The 10,614-nt window shown below is 35.5% G+C and overlaps 1 protein-coding gene across 1 annotated transcript in view; it reads left to right on the top strand.

Moving 5' to 3' along the window:
• OSBPL6 (oxysterol binding protein like 6) overlaps window positions 1–10,614 on the top strand; it is an 86,643-nt gene that overhangs the window by 29,506 nt on the left and 46,523 nt on the right. Inside the window, exons 3-7 of the mRNA XM_015818847.1 lie at window positions 1,846–1,941; window positions 5,080–5,202; window positions 7,246–7,299; window positions 9,288–9,401; window positions 9,502–9,672. Of these exons, the coding sequence (XP_015674333.1) occupies window positions 1,846–1,941; window positions 5,080–5,202; window positions 7,246–7,299; window positions 9,288–9,401; window positions 9,502–9,672 (558 nt within the window). The remainder of the gene's footprint in view (window positions 1–1,845; window positions 1,942–5,079; window positions 5,203–7,245; window positions 7,300–9,287; window positions 9,402–9,501; window positions 9,673–10,614) is intronic.

The raw sequence follows: 10,614 nt of genomic DNA, 5'->3' as shown, positions 1-10,614 counted from the left end.
ATTTTTCAGGAGCCATCACGTCGTACAGAACAATCACTGGCTTCGCCCTTTTCGAAACTGGGCATGCTCAGACCCTGAAGGGGCGTGGCGACTTTGATTGTTTGGTCTGATTGGGCTAGAGGACAATTAACACCCACACGTGGAGTCTACATTCCTCTTTGCTGAGAAAAGGCGTTCAGGTAAGACAACGCCCCTTCAAGACTATTTTAAAACTTTACACTTGTTGTTTTTGAGGCAATGTAACTCCATCCAAACATAAGAAACATCAGATTCTCCAGATCATAGTATATCATATCAGAATAAACACCTCAGTTTGCTTGGATTGTTTTCATTTTATAATCTCTTGTCAGGCTCATTACTGTTTAAAATAGATGGATAGATAGATAGATAGATAGATAGATAGATAGATAGATAGATAGATAGATAGCGCACCATTATCTTAAAACAAGGGTCTGAAAAAATAGATTTATATATAGTAGCATATTGACAAATATTCCTGGATCAAAAATACAAACAAGCCAGTTGGGCTGTGCCCAGTGGTGCCATTCAACAGGCAGAAGCTGATTAACCAGTGTAATTCTAGAATCATACAGGTGGAAGAGCTCAAATAATCCATTGAGCCCAACTTATTCTCGGTGCAAAAGTCCAAATTAAAATGTCCCCAGTAGACTGTTGTTAACCTTCCGCTAGATAACTACCAACTTTCTGTAAATTTCTTTTGACAAATTGTGTATTTGTGTAATTGTTTCCTCAAGAAATTTTAACTGAGCATGATTTCCTTATGCAAATATCAAGCATCTAAAGACGATTCTTTCAACATTCTGCTCTTTTAAAATCTCAATTTTCTGTAAATTATGTTTTGATAAGGAACAGGTGAGTCTCCTTAAAAGAAAGCACTTTCAAAAGAACATTGCAAGACAGATATTCAAATCTATGTACTTTCAAACACATATATCAAGAATACATTTATTCTGCTTTATAGTACTGTGCTTGACTTAATTTAATTTAATTTAATTTAGCTCAAGGCAGGGTCAAACTCATGTTTATCTTCCAAGCATAGAGAGAGACGGTTTGACTTATTTTGATCTAATTAATTTTCACATTGTTATAGTGTATAAGTGAATCCACTCAGATATTTCATCAAGTTTTTTCTTAAAGTATCCATCTGTGAAGTCTAATGGACCTGCTCTGCTATGGGTAACATCTACCATCATAATTAGGGTTACTACATTTGGGAGCAAAAATCCAGATAATTACTAGATGTGGGAAAGAATCAGATTTTTCTTTACATCTTGGCTGCCCTGTTATTGGTGGTCTGAATTTCTGCAACCCGATTATAATATTCCTACACATGAATCCATTCTTGTCTCACATATGTTCACTTTATATAAGAAGAGTATGTACACAATCTCCTGTTGAACTTTAGACAAGACAGCTGTGGATGTAAGCCATTTTATAATAACAACCTAATTTTGGAAATTTTAGGGGAAAAAGTTAATTATACAGTAATACCTTAAGTTGGCAGAAAAAGCCTGTCGAATGTTAAGATACTGATTGAAATAACATTCAGTACTAAAATTTGAAAATACTTTGTCTATTTTGCTTATTAGAATAAATATATGTGTTGCCTTTCCATTTGAATCAGCTTGGGTAACAATATCTCATAAGATATTTCTGTGCTTTAATATTAAAATATTAAAAATATTAAATTATAAAGGTTGGTAATGATATGTTATCTGTTTTGTGTGAACACAGTGTATTTCCATTCCCTCAAAACATCTTAGTTATGTATGAGAACTATTTTCTGTGACAAAAATTTACTCCATTCTTTTCTTTGTGCTTTAGAGTGGTCACGTGTTAGAGCGAAATGCTTCTGCTGGAAGCACAGACTTGATTATTGGGAAACAATTGTTAGAAAATGAGCCAGTCATTGTATCTAAAGTAAGTAAAGTCTTGGTCCCTCCAAAAGTAAGTGGTTGCAGAACGTATTTAATAATTGGATGTGTTCAATAAGGCTATGCAAATCATTTGTTTGCAGCAACACTATAAGCCAACTGCCACTCCTCAAAGCACTGAAATGGTTGCATTAAATCAGGGGTCTTCAAACTTGGCCCTTTTATGACTTGTGGACTTCAACTCCCAGAATTCCTCAGCCAGGCACTCTTATATTTAATCAACTATTTTTTGAAAAAAAATCCACTAATTAAAGGACTTTTATTTGAAATGGACCTTGCATGTGCCTTCTCTGGTCAATTTTAATTATACCAATTCACTCTAAGGAATCTAATACAGGTGGCCCTCGACTTTCAACAGTTCATTTAGTGACCGTTTGAAGTTACAATAGCACTGAAAAAAGTGATTTATGACTATTTTTCACACTTAACGATTGTTGCAGCATCCCCATGGTCATGTAATCAAAATTTGGTCTCTTGGCAACTGGGTCATATTTATGACGATTGCAGTGTCCTGGGGTCATGTGATCACCTTTTGTAACCTGACAAGCAAAGTCAATAGAGAAGCCAGATTCACTTAACAACAGTGTTACTAATGTAACAGTTATAGTGATTCACTTTGCAATGGTTGCTAGAAAAGTTGTAAAATGGGGCAAAACTCATCTAACTGCCTTGCTTAACAAAAAAAGAAAATTGGGCCCAATTGCGGCCATAATTCGAGGACTACTTGTATCCTTTTTATCCTCCCCATCTTCCCCACCTTGAATCATCACTGCTGGGTTTCATAACTGTAGAGGTTGCTCAGCCCTATGCTGAAAGTGTGAAACCTTGGAGAAAATTATAAAGATACAATATCCTACAGCTTCTTGAAACACGTGTTTCTCATCTGCATTATGAGAAAGAAAGATTGTATTAAGAAACAGATTTTTAAAATTAAAAATTATTCTAGTAATTGAAAATAAATAAATAAAAATGTCTGCAAGTGCTGCATATAATGAAAACACAGTACATCTGTTGTCATAAATTCTGGCACATGAAAAAAACAAATGAATACTATCAGTGCATTTTCTTCCTGGCAAAAGAACAAAGGCGAATCATATGAAACTAAGCAAACTGCAAGAAAAGATGTTGAAACTCTAGAGTACAGAGAAGAGCAACAAAGGTGATCAGGGGACTAGAGGCTAAAACATATAAGGAACGGTTACTGGAATTGGGTATGTCTAGTCCACGGGTAGGCAACCTCGGCTCTTTTATGACTCACGGACTTCAACTCCCAGAATTCCTGAGCCAGCATGGCTCAGCTTGGAAACCTCTCTCTTTCCCCTCAGCATGGCTGGCTCAGGAATTCTGGGAGTTGAAGTCTGTGAGTCATAAAAGAGCCGAGGTTGCCTACCTCTAGTCTAGTCTAATGAAGAGAAGGACGTGGGGTGACATGATAGCGGTGTCCCAATATCTCAGGGGTTGCCGCAAAGAAGAGGGAGTCAAGCTATTCTCCAAAGCGCCTGAAGGCAGGACAAGAAGCAACGGATGGAAACTAATCAAGGAGAGAAGCAACCTAGAACTAAGGAGAGATTTCCTTAGTTAGAACAATTAATCAGTGGAACAACCTGCCTCCAGAAGCGGTGAATGCTCCAACACTGGAAGTTTTTAAGAAGAGACTGGACAACCATTTGTCTGAAATGGTATAGGATTTCTTGCCTGAGCAGGGGGTTGGACTAGATGATCTCCAAGGTCCCTTCCAACTTTATTATTATTATTATTATTATTATTATATAGAAATCATACAGGTAGCCCTTGAATTACAACGGTAGTTGGGACCTGATTGTTAAACAGTCCGCTCATAAAGCATGACATCACGGTGACCACATTCCATAGTGACGGCAATCACGGCAGGCCCTGTTGCTGTTATTAACATAATCCCACCAATCATTAAGTGAGAACCCATCCTGATTGGTACCCTTTGTAGCTTTGTCCTTTCCAGCTCAGATCCTCGACGAGTTAATTGATTGCTTTGATTGTTTTGAAGTTAAACAGCACTGAAAGAAGTAACTTATGATTGCTTTTCACACTTACGACCTTGCAGCCTCCCCATGGTCGTGTGATCGAAATTCAGACACTTGGCAACTGACTCATATTTATGACGATTGCAGTGTCCCTGGTTCATGTGATCAAAGTCAGTGGGAAAGCCAGATTCACTTAACAAATACTAATTTATCAACTGCAGTAATTTGCTTAACAAATGTGACAAGGAAGGTTGTAAAATGGGGCAAAACTCACTTAACAAATGCCTCACTTAGCAACAGAAATTTAGGGCTCAATTTTGGTTGTGAGTTGAGGACTACCTGTATGGGATTTTGAGAATAATTTTGTATATAAATACTGCAAGGTACATCATGATTTTTTTTTTTTTACTGAAGGCTCAGTTCAACATAACACAGTCCTTTAATGTATCCCTATATTACATCAGTAATGCATAGAAGTGCTGTTTACACGTCTCTGTTCTATTATAAAAAAACTTAAGGGACCAAGCATGATGAGTAGCGTGATTTTGATTGTTATTGCTATGCAGAATGCTGCAAATCACCCCTCGTCATTTGTTTCCAATAAAAGAACATGTTTACAATTTGAAATATTGCTTCTAGAATTATTGTGCCTTGATGTACCTAGTTATTATGCTAGGGCTAGGTGCTTCATTTGCAAATGGATGACATCTTTGCTTGCTACAACTTCAGATATGTATATACAAACCAGATTTCTTCCAAACATTTTTTTGGAAAAGAACCCAAATAGAACTAAGGAGATTTTAGCCATGATTAATTATGAATGGAATAAGATACCCCCAAAACTGGTACTTCCTAGGAGTTACCAGTTATATAGTTTAACCTTATACTTCCCTTAGTAATTTCCATAGCATAGAGTTCTGAAACATTTATATTCTCAGTGTGGTTTATGTACTATCCAGTTTCCTTTTTATTTGCTAACTAAAGGCAGTCTAATTGAATTCAGTGGAATAGATTTTATGTAACTGTGTACTGGGTTGCCAAAACAACTTGAATAATAGGCGCCACAAAAGTGAAATTTTGATCTGTTTGGTTCTGTTCCCTCCCCTTCTTCCCCCTTTACTCAGGAGCCAGACAACTGGGAAATTATAGAAGGCTTGAAAATTGGCCAGACTAATGTCCAGAAGCCAGACAAACATGAAGGATTCATGCTGAAGAAAAGGAAATGGCCTTTAAAAGGCTGGCACAAGGTAAAATAGGTGGAAAACATGTTAGGTGCCATTATTTTCAATTATCACACAAAATTCATCATGAACTGTAGCAAATTGAACTCTCTTCAGAAACTGATGAGCAGTTGTTGAACCATGCCTACCTCTTTAGTCCCTGACCTTGAATTGAATGGCAGAATCTGAAGGAGGCTTTCACGTCTTTCTTTGTTTTGCACTCATGTAATATGTTGAATTTTCTCAGCATTCAAGTGAACATGATTAAACCTTCCTGCAGGGCTAAAAACAAGCAGCATGTGATCATATACCCTTTAAAGAGGTTTAACTGCCTCAACGTATAGATGTATTATTCAATTATAGACATACCCAAAGAGAGAAAAAACGGGAGATAAAATAGACTGCAATATAAATTGTATTCTCTGTATGAAGGCATATGCAAGTCACAGTAAAGTATATTACTTGTATGGAATAGAAAATACCAAATGCAATGGCTAAACAGACTTATTTGATTAAAGAAAAAAACTGTATCTACATTTAGCGGTGACTGGAAACCCTTTGTGGACTTGTGATTTGTAGTTTTGATGATTAGAAAGGATAGACTATAGAAAGAAGAGAGCAATGAAGTAATCTTAGAGAGAGAGGTTGAATTATAATTGTATTTATACCTGCTGAGAAGACGATTGAAAGTCACTTCTTTATATCTTTCTTAATATCCTCTTTTTCCCACTTTCCTTTTTTCCTTTACCTTCCTCTTACCTTTTTTTGGTATTTTTACTTTTTTTAAAATCTCTTTTTTTCTTTCTTTCTTTTAGTTTGTATTAGTTCTTACTATTCTTCTTAAAACTCAATAATGTCTGTCTGTCTGTCATATCAAATGTTGGTTTGATTATTGTGAAAGTAATTGTTCAGACTTCAGTTATTGAACAAAGTGATGATGCAGGGATATGAAACTGGGTAAATTTTTGATGTTTAAGAAAGTTAAGAATTTTTCTGAGATTGGAGAAGCATATGACAGGAATGGTTCTTATAAAAAGTGTATCAATTTGACTTTGTGTCTTTTAATTCTTATCCCAAATGCAAAGACTTGCAGGAAATCAGGAAAGAGTTCTGCCAAGTAAACATGCTTAACATCCTAGCCTTCAGAAACCTAATTCTAGGCAAGCTTTCAGGCGTAGTAATTCAGTAGGGTTATTGACATTGCCCCATGAATGCCTTGATTCAATTCTGTCAAATAAAGCAGATTCACTTTCAGAAATTCAGACAGGCCCCTTATCGGTATAAGCTGCAGAATCTTGCTGCTTTTGTCAGAATGATGAAAGCACTATTGCATCCAAAGCTCTTCTTTTTTGAGGCATCCTTGTTACATCACAGTGCACATAGACAGGGGCAGGGTTTGCATCAAATGCTGCAGTGCTGCTTGTGTCAGTCTGATTCTGTCATGGTCTATTGGGATGACCTTGGGAAGCAGGAGAAAGAGCTGCAGGCTGGATAATTGTCATGCCAAAGTATCTCAGTCCATAGGAGGAAAAGGAGTGTAGGAAGGCATCTCAGGAAGGCACCCGCCCAAGTTTTCTAGAAAGAAAAAAATAAAATGATGTGAGAGGTGCTTTCAGGCTTGCAAGATTTTATTTCTATAACCTTACAGTAAAGGTAGCGTTAGTATTAGTTTGTGCTTCTTGCCTAGACTAGTTTGAAGGGCTTATAGATCCTTCTTTTCTCTGCTCCTTATTCAGTAGGACTACATAGGTTCTGTTTTTTAACCTTTTCCGAAAATACTTTGTTCCAGTATGATCCTGTAAGCTATTTATAAAAAAAAGTGATGGGTTGTATTGCCATATACCATAGCTCAATTCACAAAGCAACTTTAATGATTTAGCTTTAGGATTGAGTGATTGATTATGTTCCATCAAGTTGGTGTGGACCAACCACATAGCTAGGAATACCTACCCCTAGCTTGGTCCTTCATTTATTGTAATGATGTTTATTGCTGCATGCAATGTGTTTATGTCTTCATTAATAGTTTTATATATTCTCCACTGCATTGTGATCTACATTTTTTTTCTGCAGCGCTTTTTTGTTCTGGACAATGGAATGTTGAAATATTCAAAGTCACCAATTGATGTAAGTAACTCTTGGGGCCTTTAAAAGAAAAATGAACGTTACATATTATTTGGGTGCTTAGTTCCAGTAAGGATGCAGATATTCCTGTACTGCAGAGAAAAGGTACAAATCCTCCCATTCAATTCAAATTTTCCCCCCATCCTCCTCCTTTTTTCTCAAACATTCTGGATTTTTCAGTTTTATAATTTGCCAGATTTTATTTGTGGCAATTAGATAATTTTTAACCTGCTGGGTTGTTCGTGTCTCTGAGCTTGATTGTTTTCCAGCAGTTATTTCATCACCTTGAGATGAAATCTTATTCCTGTGGTTTCTCCCTACATCAGGGAACAAAGCACACTCCAACTAAGATTGACAGGGTAAACTCCTGTTTATAATGAGCCAGCAAACTCCGCCCTCTGGCTCTTAAATTATTAAGATTTAAAACCAAAAGCACATCAGCTTCTTGCCTTAATGCTACTACTTTGAAACTTTACTTTGGTCAGATCAGTGTTCTGCCTTTTGCAATATTATTTGATAGATCACATCAGTGCACCGATTATGCAGCACCTGAGTCTTATAGGTCAAATGCCTTGGAAACTCTGTATGTGCCATTTGCTGCTCAGTGAACTACAAAATACAGCAAACCCTCAATTTTACAGAATAATAGAGGGGAAGGGATGATTGTTAGATCTGAATAACCATTAAATCGCAAAGGGAATACATAAAACAGTAAATGAATTTTCTCCATTGCTTTCATGAACCAATTTTTCATGAAGATGGGTAAATCAAGGGTTTACTGTAATAATAAGTAGTTAGAGATTTTAAATTGTAACTTTGTTTTACTTTAATTATAAGTTGGTTGTAGACCATAACAAAACATTTATTTTTACTATAATAATTGTATTATAATTCCATATACATTGGAAAAAATCTAGCCAAGTTTAGAAAAATATTAGAATAATAAATATTTATTGCTGAAACTACATAATATAGCAACTTAAAATATCCCTGTTAATAAACAGCAATATAAAACAAACAAGGCCTATAGCATTGTAGATTTAAATATGAATTTAATTTAGTTTTTGTTGCAACTTTAGAACTCCGTAATTGTTTTAGATTATATATCTATATATGTTAGAATTAAGTACATTCTGTTACTTATTTTATAAAAGAAGAGTTTCAGTACAAAATGGTCTTAAAACACAAAAGCAATCTTAGTTATAATTAATCTTTCTTTTGTGTATAATTGTAGGGAGGGGAAATTGGTTCAGAACATGTTGATATTTTATTCAGAGGCAGACTTAACTATTTAGGTAACATTATTTTCAGTTATTTCTGAAATATATGTATAATAGATGACAAATAGGAGTTGATATGCTTATTTATGTAGTTTGTGCTTTCGGGCCTATTTTGAAATTTATACAGGTGTAAGTTTTCATGAGGGCACAAACTATTGTTATTTATCAGTATAAATTGATCTTTAGTATTTGCATATGAATGATGCATCTTACCAGAGTTAAATGAGCCATTTTTTTTTATCATCATAGCTTTCATTAATCTGAATTTATTTCTTTAGCAATGAAAGTAGCTGTCAGAGAAATGTCACTTAAATTAGATATGTAGTTTTTGCCTGTACGTATATGTAGATTATCTGAATCATAGCCTCAGGCTTGTTTTTCATTCTCATATTTAAACATCTGTCATTTGCTTAATTTTGTTCTTAAAATAGTTTTATACAGAATTATTCCACATCTTTTATTTACTCAGCCTATGAAATGTTCATATGTATGTGTGAAAAAAAGCAGTGCACTTCTTACATAACAATCCTGTCCTGGATAAGCAGCACATGATGTCTTCCCAACTTTTTCCTATTTTTGCTATTTTATGTATCTTTGCATTATATCCCAGAAAGCTACACATCTGTCTGTTCATTCTAAAAAAGCAACAAGTTACCAGTTTTGCCTTTTATTTCCTACTGTGCATACCTTTACTTTTCTTTTTTTTTTCAGACTCAGAAAGGAAAAGTTCATGGGAGCATAGATGTGGGATTATCGGTTATGTCAATTAAAAAGAAAGCACGTAGAATAGATCTTGACACCGAGGAGCATATCTACCATTTAAAAGTAAGGAGTATTTCTACTGATTTTTATTTTCAAGTTATGCTGAAAAAGGGAAATCAAATACTATTACTGGATTCCTCACTCACACTGATCTTTTAATTAGGTAAAGTCCCAGGATACATTTGATGCTTGGGTGTCAAAGTTGCGCCATCATAGATTATATCGTCAGAACGAGATTGTGCGATCGCCACGGGATGCCAGTTTCCACATATTCCCTTCAACTTCCACCACTGAATCTTCACCAGCTGCTAATGCCACAATGCTGGAAACTAAGGTACAACCTTTTTTTTTTGGTTAGGAAGAATACCATCCTTCAGTTCATACAGAGTTGTTTTATAATATACAACATTGCTAGCCACTCATTTTTTCCCCATTATGGATGCAAATGAAAATGGATGCCGTTATATGTGAGTAACACTAACACCGAAAAGACGAACATACCCAACACTGTATAAATAGTCCTCGACTTACAACAGTTCACTTAGTGATCGTTCCTCATGGTCACGTGATTTACATTCGGATGCTTGACAACTGACTCACATTTATGACGGTTGCAGTGTCCCGGGGTCATGTGATCACCTTTTGGAATCTTCTGACATACAAAGTCAATGGGGAAACCAGATTCACTTAACAACCTTGTTACTAATTTAACAACTGCAGTGACTCACTTAACACATGTGGCAAGAAAAGTCGTCAAATGGGGCAAAACTCACTTAACAAATTCCTCACTTAGCAACATAAATTTTGGGCTGAATTGTGGCCATACGTTGAGGAGTACCTGTACCACATTTACTGAAATATTTGTTATTTAATTTAGACAAGAGTATCTGATACAGTCTATAAAGGGTGAAGATATTGATAAATATTTACAGTCCTCACTTATATACAAGCTTACATTGGACCAACAGAAACTTATGAATCAAGAGATTACTATTGAGGAGATTTCTAACGCCATTAAGCAACTTAAAGTTGGGAAAGCTCCTGGCACAGATGGTTTGACGGCAACTTACTATAAACTATTATCAGATGTAATGTTACAACCTCTAAAAACCTTATTCAACAGAATTATGCTGGGAGAGCAAATTCCACATTCATGGACAACTGCTTTCATTTCCCTAATTCCTAAGGATGATAAAGAAATTTTGGAACTTAAGGATTACAGACCTATTTCTTTGTTGAATGTGGATTATAAAATTTTTGCAAAAGTTTTGGCTAA

The sequence above is a fragment of the Protobothrops mucrosquamatus genome, unplaced genomic scaffold (genome assembly GCF_001527695.2).
Source record: "Protobothrops mucrosquamatus isolate PMUCROS unplaced genomic scaffold, P.Mucros_1.0 scaffold804, whole genome shotgun sequence".
Classification (NCBI taxonomy): Eukaryota; Metazoa; Chordata; class Lepidosauria; order Squamata; family Viperidae; genus Protobothrops; species Protobothrops mucrosquamatus.
Note: the sequence above shows the minus strand (reverse complement) of the source record. Positions and strands in the feature narration are given on the sequence as shown.